The sequence below is a fragment of the Coenobita brevimanus genome, chromosome 107 (genome assembly GCF_032717465.1).
Source record: "Coenobita brevimanus isolate Jiangsu-jjx chromosome 107, ASM3271746v2, whole genome shotgun sequence".
NCBI lineage: Eukaryota > Metazoa > Arthropoda > Malacostraca > Decapoda > Coenobitidae > Coenobita > Coenobita brevimanus.
In genome coordinates this window covers 14,923,259-14,943,378 of record NC_137060.1, presented here as the reverse complement: position 1 = coordinate 14,943,378, position 20,120 = coordinate 14,923,259, and the positions used below count along the sequence as shown (strand labels likewise).

The 20,120-nt window shown below is 44.9% G+C and overlaps 1 protein-coding gene across 1 annotated transcript; it reads right to left on the bottom strand.

Moving 5' to 3' along the window:
* Window positions 1-220: 220 nt before the first annotated feature.
* On the bottom strand, window positions 221-1,444 carry LOC145416707 (uncharacterized). The gene has a single exon (XM_080285641.1). The coding sequence runs from the start codon at window positions 1,442-1,444 to the stop codon at window positions 221-223; it is 1,224 nt and encodes a 407-aa protein (XP_080141767.1).
* Between the last annotated feature and the right edge of the window lie 18,676 nt (window positions 1,445-20,120).

The window sequence follows — 20,120 nt, the reverse complement described above, 5'->3', positions numbered from 1 at the left end:
GCATACAGAATCTTTCCACTTATTTCTATATTTTCCATATGTGACGTGGGTTCTCAGAGCAACGTTAGTATAGTGATACATAGTTTCACCACTAGAATGTTGTTGCTCCATTCTCTGATTTTCCTCTTGACCTTGTTGTGTTCTTATTATAGTTTTAATCTGTTTCAAGGTTAGTTGGCATACTACATCTGTCTTCTTTTTCTGCTGCACTCTTGGCTAGTTAATCAGCTCTTTCGTTACCTGGTATTCCAACATGGGATGGTATCCATGTGAATGATATGAATCTACCCGATTGCTTGAGCTGATGCAGGACAGCTCTACACTGGAAGACTACGTCTGCCAGTGCAGGTGCTGTGCTCTTAAGGGACTCCAGTGCTCCTCGGCTGTCTACGAAGAAGCACACGTCTCCTTCACCTCCTGTGATCTCCCTGAGGCCGTATAATATTGCATATAGCTCTGCCTGAGTGGAAGACACGTTGTTGCTTATTCTAAAATTTATTTCGCTCTGTACACATGCACTGTCTGTTTTATCTAATATTACGATCCCACACCCTGCTCTGCCATCCTCTCTGACCGAACCATCGCAGTAAACGTGAGCAGTGTTTTCATTGTAGAGTTTATTTATTTGGTTTTGTGCATGTGTCCTTAACACACCTAGAGCATAACATTCATTCTTTTTCTGTAGTGGAGTTATGTTCACCTTTACCTCTTCCTCTTCCCAGGGTGGAGGCCTAGGTGCCTGCGGTATCTCCTCACAGAAGTTTTGTACCTCGTATTTGAGTACGTTCCTCGCAAGCTCTTTCACATAGCCATTCTTGCCTTGCCTCCAGAAGGTTCTGGTTCCGTTAACAACATCTTTGATGCTGTTACGGAGTCCCAGTCCGCTTTCTGACCGCATGTGTCTTATTGCAGCCGCCACACTGACCTCCTGAATTCTATTTTTTACACTCTGCAAATTTAGCTCAAGTCTCATGACATCTATCATGGTGTTCCTTGGGCAGCTAAGTATGATTCTCATTGCGGCATTCTGGATTTTTTCAAGTTTTTCCAGCCTTCCTTCACCAAGGCAAGAGAGGACTGGGCTTGCATACTCTAATACCGATCTGACAGTAGTGAGGTACATCATTTTTAGTATTGGTACACCCACCCCTGCACCACTATAGGCCATTGATCTCAAGGGCTGCAATCGTACCTTGCACTGCGTTATTATGTGGGCCATCTCGGCATCTTTACAGTCTGCTGTGTAGCCGACATACATACCTAGGTACTTGTAAATTCTCACCCTCTCGATGTTTTTGCCATTAAATACTAAATGTTTTTCCCCTAACGCACGGCACTGGAACTTTGTCTTACTCTCGTTAATTACAAGACCCAGACTTTTGATCAGGTTGCCGAACCTGTTCAGTGCAGTTTGCATAACATCAAAAGTTTTGGACTGTATCATGATGTCGTCGGCATAAATTACTGCACTGACCCCGAAACCCAGGTTTTCACGCGCCACTTTGTTCATTAAAAGATTGAAAAGTAATGGGCTTAGGACTCCTCCCTGTGGTGTACCAAGCTCTAGATCAGTGGTTCCCAAACTGGGGGCCATAACCTGAACCGAAGGAGTTTAGCGAGTAGGTAGTCAGTGGAGAGAACTTACACAGGTTACACAGAAACAAAACCAAGAATCAAGAAGCTTGTTGATAATCTGCAACAACACCCTTCACACTGAGTGGAATGGGGATTCAAATGAAGGAAAAATGAACCTGGCATGAATGTTCAGAAGCAAATGGTCTGGCAGGAGGTGGGTGTGTCGCAATTGAAGGCCATGGTTGTGGTAGATAATTATGACTCACTATGATAGCATATCACTTCAGAATTATAAAGTTATCATTGTTAAGATTCAAAGATCAGATCAAGTGCGATTAATACACTTTTTCAATCCAGTGATTTTTTTTTTATTGCTGAATCAGCTTTTCGCAATAATGCAATTTTTAATTACTCTAAGTATGGATTTTTTAAATGTGCATTTTATTATTCCTTTAGTACCATTTCAATAATTATATAAGATTCAGCTAAGACAAAATACACATTTCTTTATTAATACTTAACAAAAGAGAAAATAACAAATGGAATCAATAAAATTACAAGATTTGCTAGAGTGATTTTTATATGGACATGATGAGTGTAGGACTGTAGTGTAGACAGTCACTGTAGTCATGGGTTATGGTTGGGGAAGGGGGGCCATGGACAAGGATCATGTATGAAAAGTGGGTAACGACCAGAAAAAGTTTGGGAACCACTGCTCTAGATGCTTTTCCCGGGACAGTGTCCCTTGGGTCCACACCTGGGCCCGCCCCCCAAAGAGATAATCCCCCACCCAGTGCAGCAATCTTCCCCTTACCCCCAAGCTAGCTAATTCATATAAAATTACTTCTCCATTGGCCTTATCGAATGCAGCCTTGAGGTCAATGAATACCCTGCAGTAGTCAGTATCGCTAGAAAGGCACTTAATGACGGCGTCTTTTGTCCCTTTACCTTTCATAAAGCCATACAGATTCACACTAAGCATGTCACCTATGAGGAATATTATTCTCTCTAACATGATTCTTTCCACCATTTTTGAAAAGCATGATGTTAGTGAGACTGGTCTGTTTCCTCCAGTCGCTTTGGGGACAGGGATGATAATTGCTTTTTTCCATGCTCTCGGTATTCTGCCCTCCCTGAGACTCATATTATACAAGTCTAACAGCGGGCCGTCCTCCATGCTGGCCAGGCAGTTAATTATCTCATACCTAATTCCATCCTCACCAGGAGCTGCAGACCTTCCATTTTTAACTGCACGCAGTAGCTCATCCCTGGTTATGTCTGTGCCTGTCATGTCTTCGGTGTTTAACGCAGTAACAATGAAGCTTCTCCTATTGTCCTGCTATGCCTCTAATGCCTCCCTCACGTCGTGTGGCAGGCATTCACTGCTCGCCGCAGATGCCCACAACTTCATTAAGTCTTCAGCTAATTTTTCTGGGTGTGGGTGTGCTACGTTTATCACCTTTCTCCCTCTTACTTTGTTAACTTCTTTCCAAATTTCGGTTATGCTCTTACTGTTGCCTATCCTGTTAGTGAAGCGTTCCCAATACTCCCCCCTTACTTCCCTTTTGGCCTGACTACAAATCTGGGCCAGGTCCTTCATTGCGGCTTTGCTTGCGTCACCCCTACCCATTTGCACCCATTTTCTGTGAGCCAGTCTCATCATTTGCGACAGTTGTTTTAATTCTTTATTGTTATAGTATTTGTCTGTATGGTAGGAGCAATTTTTCTTCACGCGCCTTTTATGATTGAGTAATTCGTTAATAACCTTAACTAGGTCTTCGTAAAACTGGTCTACACTGCTCGGATGATAGCCACTATACCATTCCCGCACACCATCAATAAAGAAATCAACTTTATCTTTGGGTAGTGTTAATCGTTTTCTGCTATGTGTGATTTTTCGTTTTCCCAGTGGTATAGTGATAACAAGGGAGAAGTGATCACTTAGCAAGTCTGGTGCAATTTCACATTTTCCCTCTAGACCCTGACCATTTAGAATCACAGCGTAGTCTAATCTCCCTCCATTGATATGTGTCGCCTCCTGTGTCCCCAGTATTTTGGATTCAGGGTAATCTAATATAAACTGTCTAAATCTCACGCCATTAGTATTGGTCTCTCCCTCTGTCTCCAAATCTTTGTGACGAGCATTAAGGTCCCCAGCTACTAAGGTCACTTCACTAAAAACAGTATCAGGCAGAGAGCTAACGGCAAAGCAATTTTTAGAAACATACAGGTTAATTACGTTCAGCACACCCTCACTCAGATAAATTTTGACGGAAACTGACTCCACACCTTCACACCTGTGGGGACACTCTAACAGCTCCGATGGAATGGAATTTCTTACGTATGTAGATACACCCCGTATACCATCACCCGTCATAAGTTGATACTTTGTATATCCACCGAGTTTAAACAGATTGCCATCCCTATCCCCCGTCCTGAAGGAGTATCACATCTATACAGTGATTTAAAATATAATAGTGAAGGTCTGTAATTCTATTTTTCAATCCATTCACGTTCCAAGATATTACCCTAAGTTCGCAGGGACCCATTATCCATAGGTGTCTCTAATACCATATTTGATATTTCCTCTAATTCCTTGGAGAACTTGTCCATATGTTTATGCAGTTCCAGCCAACCTTTAAACACTTTACACTTTTTCTCATCATCCTGGCACGTTTCCAAAACCCTTCCTATACCTGCAACACCACTGGTCAGAACCTTGTGAGTTTTGAGCGTTTTCTCTTTTCCCCTTATTACAATTTTACGCTCTGGGGACTTTTTGGCGTGTTCACTCTCACTGTTGCTGTTTACTATGTTGTCTGTGCTCTCACTATTGTATTCAGCATTTTCTGTCGGGTTCATAAGTTTATTAACTTTCTTTTCTAGTGCTTCTAGTTTTCTGCCCAGTTCTTTTATGTATATGATTAACTCACCATTTCCATTCGTTGATTCTCTCCCTCCCCTTGTCCTCTGCTCTGCTGTCCTTTCTTCCTGCCCCTCGGACCCTCGCGCCAGATAATTTGGTCTTTTTGGACACAGAGGAGACCTTGCATTGTGGTTTCCACCACAGTTACAGCACCGAGGTTCGACACGTGTCCCCATCTTGATTTTTTCTCCGCATTCGCTGGACTCGTGCTTCCTAGCGCAGAATCTGCAGCGTGTGTCCTCTTGGCAGCGCCAGGCCCTGTGTTCCCACCTGCTGCAGCGAAGGCAAAATGCTGGTTCCTCAATGTAGGGCCGTAAGCTTCTGTATCCAGCACCCGGAATAAAAACTTGCCTTGGGATGTCCCCTTTCATTAGGGCAATCACTTGGTTCTTCTCCTGTCCCTTGTTTATGTGTCGCTTGGCCCAGATAAACCTAGGGTCGTTCAGGAGGAATTCTGGGTCTAGAACATAAGAAGAGAGGATAACTGCAGTAGGCCGGTTAGCCCATGCTAGGCAGCTCCTAGAAGAGTAAATGAACTACTAGAATGAGATAAGAATAGCAAAGAAGAAGGCTCTCCCCCACCCTCCAAACCCTCCAGCCGAAGCCGGCAGGAAAAAGTCAGAAAGAACACTACGCCGTATAGAAAAACTGGCGTGGACATTTTACAGGAAAGTCTGAAAGGAGAATAGAGACTATCACAGTGTAACCTGAAAAGGAAAAATTATGAATTAGTATTGGTTATAAGATTTTCTTTTTTCTATATCCACCCCTTATTAGTCGTATGCTTATCTAGCCTATGCTTGAAACTCTCAATGGAAGAGGCAGCAACTACTTTACTAGGTAGCTTATTCCATTCGTCTACTACTCTATTACCAAACCAATTTCTACCTGTTTCCTTACTGAAACGGAATTTTTCTAGTTTGAAACCATTATATCTAGTTCTATCCTGTATGCTCACTTTAAGTACCTTGCTAATATCTCCCTTATTTATACCCTTCATCCACTTAAACACCTCAATTAAGTCTCCCCTTACTCTACGCCCCTCTAGCGAATGCAGACTTAGTCTTTTCAGTCTGTCTTCATATGACAGGTTCCGGACGTCATGTATCATTTTTGTCATTCTTCTCTGTACATTTTCTAACGAATTAATATCCATTCTATAGTAAGGACACCAAAATTGTACTGCGTAGTCTAAATGTGGCCTTACTAATGCTAGATAAAGTTTCATTATTACTTTAGATGATCTATTGCTCACGTACTAGTATTATGGGATATCTAAACACGATAACCTTGGTGCATCTCTCCCTCTCCTCCGGAACCTGCAGTGTCACACCCTCAAAACCAGTCGTGGTCAGCATCTCCACTGCCTCCTGACTTCCTACTGTGACGTAAGGTCTCTGCCTACCTTCCTTAAACAGGACCTCGAACCGTCGATATGCAAGTCCAAGCTTCACCGTCCAGAGTAGTTTTTGGTGATAATTTAGGTCAGTGTTGGTGGGGAAGAGAAGCCTCACTCTATTCCTTGGGATGGCCTCGTCACGGTCCTGGCTAGGCATTGCTCCTGACCCACGTGGTGTAGTCGGCTGCACTCCAGCTGCCTTCCCCGTATCACATGGTATAGTAACACCTCCATCTACCCCACACGACTTATTCTTTACCTTTTTGTTGTCTCTGTCCTCTTCTTCATCACTCGCTTCCCTCTCGCTGCCGCGTATCATCCTCTTTCTCTTCTCTCTTGTACTGATGACCTTCGTAAACCCGGTATCCATATCTATTTCTTCCTCGTTGTCACCCAAGGGGGCCTCCCTTCCCTCGTTCATGGCCATGGCACTAGCCATTTCAGGGGACGCTGGTTTTGTAGTGCATCCGATCAGTTTCAACTCAGTTGTTAAATTACTGTGTGATGAAGCGCTCTGGGAAGCACGTCTGCCTGCCACGGAGGTCAAGGACAGAATGAAGAGGGTGTATGTAGGTGAAGTGGAGGGAGGGAGAGGGTGGGGTAGACTGAGGATGAGGTGGAGGGATGGAGTTGAGAGGTATATGGGGGGGGAGTTGGGGGGAGGGTAGTCAAATGGTGGGTGACAGAGCGACTTGGAGGCGTTTTGTCTGCGGCCACTCTTTGCGGGATTAGGGCGTCGGGCTATAGATAGATAGATAGATCTATCGGTGGATAAATCAATAATTATATGGTGTCACGGTAGGGTCAGGCTCCATATTACCTCACCCTTACCAGCTTACTTCGGCATTTGTCAGGTTAATATACATAATACATTCACTGTTATGTCCATCCATCTCTCTCATTCTCCTCATCTCACCCTGTTTACTCCCCTCTCATCATCATCATCATCATCATCATCATCATCATATTTCCCAGTTCTGTATTATATAACCATTTTTTTTTTTTTTTTTTTTTATACATACTACATAAATGTAAGATGTGTTGTACTTCATGAATATAGGATATGGCTGTATGATAGGCCAGCCAGTTGCAAGTAATGGTGTGTGTGTGTGTGTGTGTGTGTGTGTGTGTGTGTGTGTGTGTGTAATTCACCGGGTCGGTCAGGATCACTTGATGGTCGTGATCGTCAGCTTTTACCCTCCCGGAAGGGAGCTGAGAGCTCATATAGTCCGATCTGAGGGCAAGGCTGTGACGACACACGCACACACCAGTCCCCTTGCTCCAGGGGGACAGTAACCACCCACTTCGTCAGTGAAGCTTTTCGCAACGTGTGTGTGTATGTGTGTGTGTGTGTGTGTGTGTGTGTGTGTGTGTGTGTGTGTGTGTGTGTGTGTGTGTGTGTGTGTGTGTGTGTGTGTGTGTGTAAACTTAACCCATTAGCTGTGGTGGCTTCTCTTCAGTTAACGTAAAATCGCTTACTGTATGCTGAAGTATGTATACATATATATTTATTTTCCGGTCACAGCGTTCATCTAGCACGTCATATACTGTTCAGTTCTGCCGAGTTGCTCTTAGCTGAATGTATCGATGTAACGTTAGCCAAAACAAAATACCGTCTTTGTAACTAATTCGCATCTTACAGTTTCGATATCTAATCTCATTGTTCGTACATCACGATACTTTAGGCAGACAAGAAAATAATCTACCGAAATAGAAAACGCTAGTTACATGGATAACTGATATATTTTTCGTTCCTGGACTAGGCACAGTTTACCCCTCTCCTATTCTGTCCTACTTTAGCCTAAACCAACCCATCCTAACCTACTTTTCTCTGCCCTACACTACCCTACCCCAGCCTACCCTGCCCTAGCGTTCCCTACCCTATCCTACCGCTGAGGTCTCCTGTAGGGATACTCGTTCTTCGGTTTTTGCCAGGCTTAGGGAGGTGGAGGAGATTAAGGTGTTGGACATCCGTTCTGGGGGCGGAGAGACTTACAACATCCCTTTGTCTTGTTGTAAACTTTGGTCTACCCTTTCCCTGTCATGACACTTCTCCGGAGTCGATAATACTCCCCATGCAGTGCTGAGGTACCTGGATGATGAAGCAGTGTCCTTCCTACTGAGTCTTATAAATAGAATTTGGAGAGATTCGTCCACTCCTGCTTCTTGGCGGGGGGCTGTTGTCCTACCGTTTCACAAGCCAGGTATTGCAGGTCACCATCTTGGTTTGCGTGGTAGGTTGCCTTTACTGATTATGGAATTTTTCCGTATTGGTGCCACCTTGTTTCCCTCATATCCTCAAGAGGAGGGAGTGCCTCAAACTAGTGTCCTTAGTGTCACCGTCTTTGCTAAAGTTCAGGAAGATTTTGTTGGCTCTGTTCCGGAGGGAGTGTCTGCCTCGCCGTATCCTCGCTATCCACATCCGTTTGGGTACAGGGTGAAGGCTGCCATGGGGGATGTGGATGTTCCAACCTTTCTTGTTTGTCCTGTGCGTGTACCAAGGATGGCTCCCTGGCTCCTCTCAGGGGTGCAACCGTGTGTTTACTTTCCTGAGAGAGGGGCCTTTCTTTTTGCTATTTTTTTAGAACATGCTTCCTCTCACAGTGTCTCGATTCTCGTATGTACTGATGGATTGAAATCCCGTGAGGGGACAGGCTTGGGTGTTATATTTCCCGATTTCATTCGTGGTAGGAGTCTTCCCCCCATCGTATCTACTTTTATCGCAGAACTTACTGCTATTTTACTCGCAGTCAAATTGATATTTAGCTTCCCTCCTGTTTGTTATACAGTTTTTAGCGACTCTGCCGATCTCCATTTTGTGTTTTCCCGTCCAATCCTCTTTTGTTGTCTACAGTGTTTTAGAATGGCTGTGCTTGCTAGGGACTGCTTTGTGGTTTTGTACCATTGTGGGCAATGAGCATGCTGACGCTCTGGCAAAGGCTGCTGCCTCTCGCCCATCCTCACCTCTCCCCTGCCTCGCTCAGTGATATTCATCTAACCACTCACTGTTTGCCCCCACTGGCAGAGTAGGTGGGATGTGGTGGGGGCCAACAAAATGTGTGATATTTGTGGGTAAACGGGCCCCTTCATTTGCCGAGGTCTGAATGCAGGTGGGAAACGGCTTTATGCTGGCTCCGAATGGGCCATTCCTGGTTCTCTCATTGATTTTTAATGGAGGACTCTCCCCCTACTTTCTGTGTGGAATGCTTCGTCCCCCTGACTCTTCGGCTTTTGCTGATGGTGTCCACTGTTGGGGAATTGCGCCATCGTTACCTCTCTGAGCACCGGGCAGGAGAGGGATTGTAGTCTTCTGTTGGTACTTGGAGAGGATGCTTGTTGTGGTGGAGGGGGAAACCTTTGCTTGGTGTAGGCAGCTGCATTACCGTGTAAAATTTAATATACAGTGGTTTTAGTGTTCTTAGTGTTTTAGTGTTTTTCTTGTTTTAATTATGAATTGTATTTTGTGTGTGTGTGTGTGTGTGTGTGTGTGTGTGTGTGTGTGTGTGTGTGTGTGTGTGTGTGTGTGTGTGTGTGTGTGTGTGTGTGTGTGTGTGTGTGTGTGTGTGTGTGTGTGTGTGTGTGTGTGTGTGTGTGTGTGTGTGTGTGTGTGTGTGTGTGTGTGTGTGTGTGTGTGTGTGTGTGTGTGTGTGTGTGTGTGTGTGTGTGTGTGTGTGTGTGTGTGTGTGTGTGTGTGTGTGTGTGTGTGTGTGTGTGTGTGTGTGTGTGTGTGTGTGTGTGTGTGTGTGTGTGTGTGTGTGTGTGTGTGTGTGTGTGTGTGTGTGTGTGTGTGTGTGTGTGTGTGTGTGTGTGTGTGTGTGTGTGTGTGTGTGTGTGTGTGTGTGTGTGTGTGTGTGTGTGTGTGTGTGTGTGTGTGTGTGTGTGTGTGTGTGTGTGTGTGTGTGTGTGTGTGTGTGTGTGTGTGTGTGTGTGTGTGTGTGTGTGTGTGTGTGTGTGTGTGTGTGTGTGTGTGTGTGTGTGTGTGTGTGTGTGTGTGTGTGTGTGTGTGTGTGTGTGTGTGTGTGTGTGTGTGTGTGTGTGTGTGTGTGTGTGTGTGTGTGTGTGTGTGTGTGTGTGTGTGTGTGTGTGTGTGTGTGTGTGTGTGTGTGTGTGTGTGTGTGTGTGTGTGTGTGTGTGTGTGTGTGTGTGTGTGTGTGTGTATTTCATCTTTTCGAGTGCTTTTATTCTCGTTGTCGTCAGGCGGCATATGACCCTGGTTGTTGTATCGCCAGATTTTATTGTATATACTTATTCAGTTCAATTTACCCTACCCTACTCTTCTCAACCCTACACTAGCCTACCTCAGCCTACCCTACCCTACCCTGCCATTGCCGACCCAACTCTACCCTACTTTAACCTCCCCTCCCCTGTACAGCCCTTTCACCACTACATTACTTTTCCTGTTTTCTTCTCTCTACCTTCGGATGATTTTCTTCACCTCTACAGTAGAGAGAAATTTCGAACTGGAAGGGTTAAATACTGCCATCATCAACCCCATCTCTATCAGGGGATCTCCTAAGCTGAATAAAATCATGCGGTCAGCTAGGACAATGTAAATAAGTTGTTCTCGGCTTGAAAGATTAAATGATTCTGTCCCGTCATCCTAAGATGGTTTTCTGAAGCTGTAGGATATCGTCAGAAGCTAGCAAAGAGTAAAAGTGACATCCGCAAACCAAGAGCTCTGCGTCCAGCGCTCCGCGGTTCAAGTCCCGAAGGTGGACAGATGTTTTCACGTGTAGACGTTACCAGGGTGTAGCTTGGTGGCCTACCCTTTAATATTCTGGACTAATGGTGGTCTAGCCTCGTGCCCCTGCGCTCCACCTCATAAAAAAAAAAAAAGGAAAGCCAAGGGTCATGAATGAACTAAAGGACTGAACTAAGCGGGGGAAGAACAAAAATCGTAGAGAAGATCGCCCCAAATTTGATGAGACAGTGTAGTATACCTGAGTGAAATAGGCGTTGTATATGACGGAACTAAACGGCAGTTATACCCACCTCTCTTCTGTACCGTACACTACCCTGATTCAGCCTACCCTACCCTACCCAGCCCTACACTACCCTACCCAGCCCTACCCTACCCTGTCCACCACCACCCAGCCCTATCTTTACCCTGCCATAACCTATCCTACCCTCCCAAACGCAACTCCACCCATCCCTACCCCATACTGCCAAAACCAACCCAACCTTACCCCACCCTGTCAAGACCGACACAATCCTACCCCACCCTGCCAAAACCAACCCAGTCCTACTCCACCCTGCCAAACCCGACCAATCCTTTCCCACCCTGCCAAAAACCGACCCAGTCTTACCCCATCCTGCCAAAACCGACCCCATCCTACTTCACCCGGCCAAAACCGACCCAATCCTACCCTACCCTGCCATAACCAACCCATCCCTACCCTACTCTGCCAAAACCAACCCAATTCTACCCCACCTTGCCAAATGCGACCCAATCCTTGCCCACCCTTCCAAAACCGACCCACACCTACCCTACCCTGTCCAAACCGACCCAATCCTACCTCACCCTTCCAAAACCGACCCAATCCTACCCCACCCTGCCAAAACCGATCCAATCCTACTCCACTCTACCAAAACCGAGCAAACCCTACCCCACCCTACCAAAACCAACTCAATTCTACTCCACTCTGCCAAAACTGACCTAATCATACCCCACCCTGCCAAAACCGACCCAATCCTGCCCCACCCTGCCAAAACCAACCGAAACCTAACCAGTACTCTGCCAAAACCGACCCAACCCTTCCCCACCCTGACAAAACCGACCCATACCTATCCCACCCAGCCATAACTGAGCCATTCCTATCCCACCCTGCCAAAACCGACCCCGATCTTAACCTACCCTGCCATATCCGACCCAGTCCTACCCCATCCTGCCAAGACTGACCCATCCCTACCCCACCTTGCCAAAACCGACCCAATCCTACCCCACCCTGCCAAAACCGACCCGATCTTATCCCACCCTGCCATATCCGACCCAATCCTACCCCATCCTGCCAAAACCGACCCGATCTTACCCCACCCTACCAAGACCGACCCATTCCTACCCCACCCTGCCAAGACCGACCCGTCCCTACCCCACCGTGCCAAGACCGACCCGTCCCTTCCCCACCCTGCCAAGACCGACCCATCCCTACCCCACTCTGCCAAGACCGACCCGTCCCTTCCCCACCCTGCCAAGACCGACCCATCCCTACCCCACCCTGCCATAACCGACCCAATCCTACCCCACCCTGCAAAAACCATCCAAGTCCTACCCCACCCTGCCAAAACTATCCCAGTCCTACCTCACCCTGCCAAAACCGACCCAACCCTACCCCACCCTGGCATAACCGACCCAACCCTACCCTGCCCTAACCAAACCAATCTTATCTAACTCATTTTTCACTCTAACACTTTCTTCAGTTTTCTTCTTTCTTTCTCCAGACGATTTTCTTCAGCTCTGGAGAGGAATTTTCAATTTGAGGGGTTAGATACAGCCAGCATCAACCCCTTCTCTGTCAGGGGATCTCCTAAGTTGAATAAAATCGTGCGGTCAGCTAGGACAAAGTAAATAAATCGTTCTTGGTCTGAAGGGTTACATGATTCTGTCCCGTCATCCTAAGAGGGTTTTCTGAAGCTGTAGGATATCGTCAGAAGCTAGCAAAGTGTAAAAGTGACATCCGCAGACCGGGAGCTCCGCGTCCAGCGCTCCGCAGTTCAAGTCCCAGAGGTGGACAGATGTTTTGACGTGTAGACGTTACCAGGGCGTAGTTTGGTGGCCTACCCTTAAATATTCTGGACTTATGGTGGTCAAGCCTCGTGCACCTGCGCTCCACCACATAAAAAAAAAAATAAATAAAAAGGAAAGCCAAGGGTCATGAATGAACTAAAGGACTGAACTAAGCGGGGAAAAGCAAAAATCGTAGAGAAGATCGCCCCAAATTTGATGAGACACTGTAGTATAACTGAGTGAAATAGGCGTTGGCTATGACGGAACTATTATGATTTGTAATTATAATATGGAGTCTTAACACCCTGTCCAAACCGACCCAATCCTACCTCACCCTGCAAAAACCGACCCAATCGTACCCCACCCTGCCAATACCGAACCAATCAAACCCCACTCTGCCGAAGCCGACCAAATCCTAACCCACGCTGCCAAAACCTATCCTATACTCTGTCATAACCGACACAATCCTACCTCACCCTGACAAAACTGACCCAGTCCTACCCCACCCTGCCAAAACCGACCCAACCCTACCCCACCCTGCCAAAACCGATCCAACCCTACCCCACCCTGCCAAAACCGATCCAACCCTACCCCACCCTGCCAAAACCGACCCAAACCTACCCCACCCTGCCAAAACCGACCCAACGCTACCACACCCTGCCAAAACCGAACCATTCCTACCACACCCTGCCAAAACCGACCCAACCTTACCCCACCCTGCCCTTAAAAACTCAATCCTACCCCACCCGGCCAAAACCTACCCAACGCTACCCCACCCTGCCAAAACCGAACCATTCCTACCACACCCTGCCAAAACCGAACCATTCCTACCCCACCCTGCCAAAACCGGCCCAATCCTACGCCGCCCTGCCAAAACTAACCCAACCTTACCCCACCCGGCCATAACCGACCCAACGCTACCCCACCCTGCAACAACCGTCCCATCCCTACCCTACCTTAACCAAACCAGTCTTACCTAACTCATTGTCCACATTAACACTTTTTTCCATTTTCATCTTTCTTCCTCCAGACGATTTTCTTCAACTCTGGAGAAAAATTTCGTACTGGAGGGGTTAGATACAGTCACCATCAACCCCTTCACTACGAGGGGATCTCCTAAGCTGAATAAAATCGTCTGGTTACCTAGAACAAAGTAACTAAGTCATTCTCTGTCTGAAGGGGTTATTGTGTCTGTCCCAATCATCCCGAGAGGATTTCTTTAAGCTCCAGGAAATCGTCTAAAGGTAGCAAAGTGTAAACATGACGTCAGCACTTGTTCTAGGCGCCACAGATCGAGTCCCGGAGGTGAACAAAGGTTTTTATATCATATAGACGTTTTATATTTTATATTTTGCAACTTTCAGAGGCATTTACTCAGCTTTAGGAGTCTTATGGATAGGCTCAATCAAACGTATCGAACCTCCCATGTTAGAAAAAATAGCTTACAGAAATGCGTCCTCGTACTGAAGGGGTGGAATGGACAGCTCGAGTGACTAAGATATTGAATTATGTATATGACTGGTTTTGTTGTTATTTCTATTATTATTATTATTATTATTATTATTATCATTATTATTATTATTATTATTATTATTATTATTATTTCAGGCAAATGTCCCAGGCTTCTAGACTGGCTGACTAGCGAATATTATTAAGTCTCCCGTGGGTCCGTGCTCCTTCCACTCAAGAGCCTGCACTTCACGCATTCCATGCACAAGATGGCGCCACCGCTGCAGTCCTGCGAAGACGAGAGGGCAAGAGGACGACACTTGCTTTTTGTTTGTTTGTTTACTGTAATTGCTTAAAGTTGTGATCCCTCCAACTTGAATACTCATTTGTAACTATAGATAACTAGAATACGATGCTAGTCACGAAGAAGGGCTATGAAAAGATACAGAGCTCGTAGTATTGGCTGGATGAATCACTCTTGCGTGATAATCAAAGACGGTGAATAAAACCCACACTTGTACACGAAGAATATAATTACCAAACAGTTTCGGTGGACACTGCCACCATCTTCAGTGGTCAAGATAGTGAAAGGGAGTGACATACTGACCATACAAGGGTTCCTTTTTATGCGTGTGTGTGTGAAAGGGTGGGGTAAAGGTGAGGTGGGGTGGGGTAGATTGTAAGCGGGGATTAACCCAAGGGGGATTTTGGGGGGGACATTACCGGACAAGTCATGTGTAATTCATATCTGACCTTACCTGTGTCACAGCAGGAAGGGACCTGTGTCGTAGCAGGAAGGGACATGTCCCTTCCTGCTACGACACAGGTAAGGTCAGATAGGAATTACACCTGACCTGTCCGGTAATGTCCCCCCCAAAATCCCCCTTGGGTTAATCCCCGCTTACAATCTACCCCACCCCACCTCACCTTTACCCCACCCTTCCACACACACACGCATAAAAAGGAACCCTTGTATGGTCAGTATGTCACTCCCTCTCACTATCTTGACCACTGAAGATGGTGGCAGTGTCCACCGAAACTGTTTGGTAATTATATTCTTCGTCTACAAGTGTTGGTTTTATTCACCGGCTCGTAGTATTTTTTTCTTTTAATTAAGATACATGAAATAAGCTACGAAAATACGAGCTTACTTAATGTAAATGAATTATAGTACGTTCAAGATTGAGGGAAGGCATTTTGTATTTTGTTTGTGATGTTATAGTGTCTCTCAGGATCCTAGGATCCTCTCTCGGCTGAACCAAATTGTCTGGCGTCAGCTGGAACATGATGCTAGAGTTATGTCGGTCGTGAGGGGGTTAATGGTGACAGTATTGACACTGTCAGGCTCCTATGACTCACTCAGTCGAATAAAATCGTCTGAGTCAGCTGAAATGGGGTACTAGAGTTCCATTCCAGCTGACAGACTATTTTGTTCGTCTGAGTGAGTCATAGGAGCCTGACAGTTACTACACTGTCACCATTAACCCCCGCATGACCGGCATAACTCTGGTATATCATGTTCCAGTTGATGCCAGACAATTTGGTTCCGCCGAGTGGGTCTGGGGCCTGGGGGGCACTAGATGAAAATATCCAAAATATATTAAAGGGGGGGCTATATCAATTTTGCCACAGGAGGTATACCAAAATTGGACTTTTTAATAAAACCCCCTTCTCTCTCACTCCCTGTGTTTTGTATATGTCCCTCTCTGTCTGCCTGTGGTGTGTCTGTCCCACCCTCTGTGTGTGTGGTGTGCCTACTGTGTGAAGGTGGCTGTGGCTATGTACGTGTCGTGTGTGTGTGTCTTGATGTGTGTATGTATGTAGTAGTGTGTGTGTGTGTGCATCTTGATGTGTGTATGTATGTAGTAGTGTGTGTGTCTGTATGCAGTAGTGTGTGTAAGTGTCTTGGTGTGTGTGAGCTGAAGTGTAAGTATGGGACCTTGTGGTTTTAAGGAAAGCCTGCTACGCAAACTTCCCTCGGCCAACATTTTAAAGAAACCTCTATCACACCGGGATTTGAACCCGGGTCCTCCTGATCAGCAGGCCAGCACCATACTGACTATGCCACCGCGCCCCCATAAGCATATCGGCTAAAACTTCTACTGTATTTTATTTCTTTACATGTTACAAAAAATGGGAAATTGAACAACTTGCACAGACTAAACTAAATTGTCATGTACCTATTAATGTCGCTTTAGGAGGAGATATCTCGACTGCTATCCAACGGCAGGACTTAAACGATTAACCATATATTACATAAACTTAACACGCTGAGTGACACAGAAACTAAACATATGATACAAATTCTTTAATGAAACTTATAATGAGAGTACAAATGACAAAATATACACTGCACAGGAAGACAGTACAGTACTCATTGGTCATACGTTCTGTGATAACTGAGAATGAAAGCCTATCTTGTTGTACCGATTTATAAACGGAAGAGATGAATCGCTAAATTTGATCCACAGTAAAAAAAAAATAATAATAATAATAATGAATACATAAAACAATAAAGACAAACCATATAGACTACATCTCCACCCTAAACTGACAAAAACCTGGCATCTCTCCACCTTGAATGCTGAGCTGTTTCTAGAGATAAAGACTAGATTATCATGCAAATCACAATGAAGATCTATGGGGAGGATGCAAAACCATAATACTGTCTTATTCTGCCACTTAAATACAGGAACTAAGCAGCAGAAGGACTAAAATTTGTCAAGGTGAGCCAACTACAATGACACAGATGAAGTCTGAGATTATATAATGTGTAATCATGAACTGATTGCATCATTCAGTAAAGATTACAAAAGGAAAAGCTATCAAATCTGAAAGTGTAAGTACTATACAAGATATGATTAACCTTGTACATCCATATTCTGAGATATGCTTCCTATATCATAGCCTACACACAAATTCATCCCCCTCAACAGTAATGGTATATTCCTGCTGTCTCCTGACTTCCAATCAACTTATGAAACCTCTCTCCTAATTACAGTACAGTAATATGTTAATGAAGGCTGCTAGTAATTATCTTCAGTATGATAATTCTTATTTAAAGGTAGCAGCAATGGTTAATGAAGGATGTAAGGTATGCAGTCCTTCCAGTTCAATATACTATATCTCTAATCAGGCTTTACCCAGTGTCTCTCCTACACATGTTAAAGAATGTCATATGGGACTCTAAGTTTGAAAAGTCTCTCCTATGCTGATTAACATAGTTTAAAGGTAACAAGAATGGCTTAATGAAGCCTGTCCCTAACCCCTTCAGTCTAAAAGCTCTCCTATCAACCTTTAATTACTTTCCTACTGAACAGGTTCCTGAAGGTTGTAATGTGACCCTTCCAGTTTGAAAAGTCTTACCCAAGCTGAATAACAGTCTTAAATTAGCAAGAATAAAGGCTAATCATTGGAGCAGTTTGTGCCCTGTAATCCAAAAGATGTAGTTATATTCTCATTTTACTATCTATTTCTACCACCAGACCATCATATCTAACTTGAGACAGACATATAGTACTGTATTAAAGGGATTAATGGAGGAAGAACAGGACTGAAGAGTATTGTATCGGTGCTGTAATAAGAAGGGGTAGGACTTTGGGCTATGTTTGGTGTCCACTGTTTAGTAACTCTGCAAGTGTATTCTGATCATTACTTGTTCGCTTTAACACAAGTCTGCCTAAGGAGTCTTTCGTACTGTACACATGGTGCTAAGAGGGACTCCTTCGTGTGGTGGGACTGATATAATCATGTGGCTTAACTACAGTACAAGGTAATACAAAATTATGTCCCTCACCACCCTCTTTTTCCCCCAGACCAGTTTTGGCGCCAGCAGTCCACCAAATTCACATTCAGATAAGCCTACGGTTACTACTGCTGGTCCAGTACAACCTGCCAAATCCGATCATCCAATTTCCAAAATATTTTTTCATGATATAGAGGGGTGTTGATATCATGTCCTCACACATTCAAGGTATAACTGAAGACTGAGTTCTTTTGTGGACATGTTTAAGAGCAGATAATATGTTACTAATGCAAGTGCTTCAGTTTACTTATTGTTCTCAATTGCCTTGACTACATTATTTGTTTCACAAGTCATTTCTCACAGCTGCCATTATGATTCCACTTTCCAAAATGTTCCATTTTGCATAAAGCCTTTGGACCTAGGCATTTTGGATCTGAAAGGTTGTACTGTACACCTACTACTACTGTTCTTCTTAGATGGATACAATAGTTTACATATCTATTATCATTATCATTGTGGTAGGTGGTGGCGACCATCATCCACTCTCTTGATGTAGTGTTGCCTACTCCTTCCTTAGTCTTTATCATTCTTTTTCTGTGCCTGCCCTCCTCTCTTCCTATTTCTCCCATCTTTCCTGTCACTTCTTATTGCTTTTCTTTCCTTTACATGTGGCTTTACATTGAGTGACAAGCCAAATGGTTTCCTGTAAGCCAGGAAACCATTTACGACGCTGGGTGGTAACCATATAACCAAACCATACGTGCTCCCTACGTGTCAACAAGTGGGTTGGTGGAGGCTTAGTGCCCCTCCCCATAAAACAAATAACTCAAAGTCAAATGGCCACCCCTTGCGGGATTGTGGCGTCTGGCAATAGATAGATAGATAGATAGATAGATAAAAAATACAGTCTCATCATACTTCTTTCACGGTGTAGGATCCTGTGGCTAGGCTAACCTAGTCCAATACATGTAAGGGTAGATGACCTGTCTACATCCCTTGGTGGTGTTAAAAAAAAAAAAAAAAAAAAAAAATCCAATTGCTTCTCGGGGACAAAGCCATGCATGGATGTCATTCTGACTGGGCGTTCTAACCCCTAGATGTCCTTTTCCGGCCGCATGCCCTTACTGGCACCAACCTGTGTCATTGTAGGGTATGGGGTATGATGTATAAAGTGCATGTATGGTAGTGAAGAGCAGGTAGTTATAAAAATGTTTGGCAGGGTATGCTGGCCTACCCTCTATGTTAGTGACACTGAAAAATGTCAAGGGGGAGCTCCAGCTCTCCCTATCACCAGCTTTTCCACCTTCCTTGAGAGTACAGTACTGCCCTCACAGGCTGGTACCATACTACAGCCTGCTCCCGATAATAATTATAATAATAATACATTATAATAAAGGACATGGTAATTGGAACTTGGAATGTAAGGGGAGCGAATGATGAGGTGAAAGAGAGAGAGATTGTCCGGGTGCTTGAGGGTGCGAAAGTGGATGTATGTGGAATAACTGAAACAAAATGGAGAGGAGAAAGTGTGAGAGGATGGGAGTATGGATGGGGTATATGTGCAGGAGTAGGTGAGAATGAGAGGGCAAAGGAAGGAGTATATATAGTTGTGAGTAAAAGATGGAAGAGGAGCATAAGACAGTATGGATCACGTGGGTCAAGGATTGTGTGGGTAAAGTTGAAAGTTGGAATACAAATGTGGGCGATTGTGTGTGTGTATGCACCAACGCAAGATCGTGCTAGAAGAGTGAGAGAAGAGTTCTGGACAAATGTAGAAGTGTGCATGGAAAAGTCTGGAAGGCATGACAGAGTGTTTTTGATTGGTGATATGAATGGTAAAGTTGGGAATGTGAAGGTGGATGGAATAGTTGGTGAGCGGGGTGTGCCTGCTGAGATAGATGAGAATGGGAGTGCGTTAGTGGACATTTGTGCTGGGAGGGGGTTGGTGATAGCCAATACCCTCTTCAGGCATAAAATGATCCACAGGTATACATGGCGAGTGATGAGAAGGGTGGGTGGTGAACTGAATGAAAGGAAGGCAATGATTGATTATGTGTGTGTGGATGAAAGGATGCGAAGATCTGTAAAGGATGCAAGAGTGTATAGAGGTTGGGGGAGTGGACTTTCTGACCACTACTTGGTGGTGGCCAGAATTAGGATTCAAGTAAGATGGAGGAATAGAAGAAGGGAAAGACGAGAGTAAGGAGTAGTTGCAAGTTGAGTGGAAAGGTGAGAAGAGGATGAGAAAAAGGCAGAGTATAAGAGAGAAGTGGAAGAACGATTGGGCAAATATGAATTGGAG

Coding starts and splice junctions, on each gene's coding strand:
- LOC145416707 (XM_080285641.1), bottom strand. CDS start 1,444: ATGATACAGTCCAAAACTTTTGATGTTATGCAAACTGCACTGAACAGG.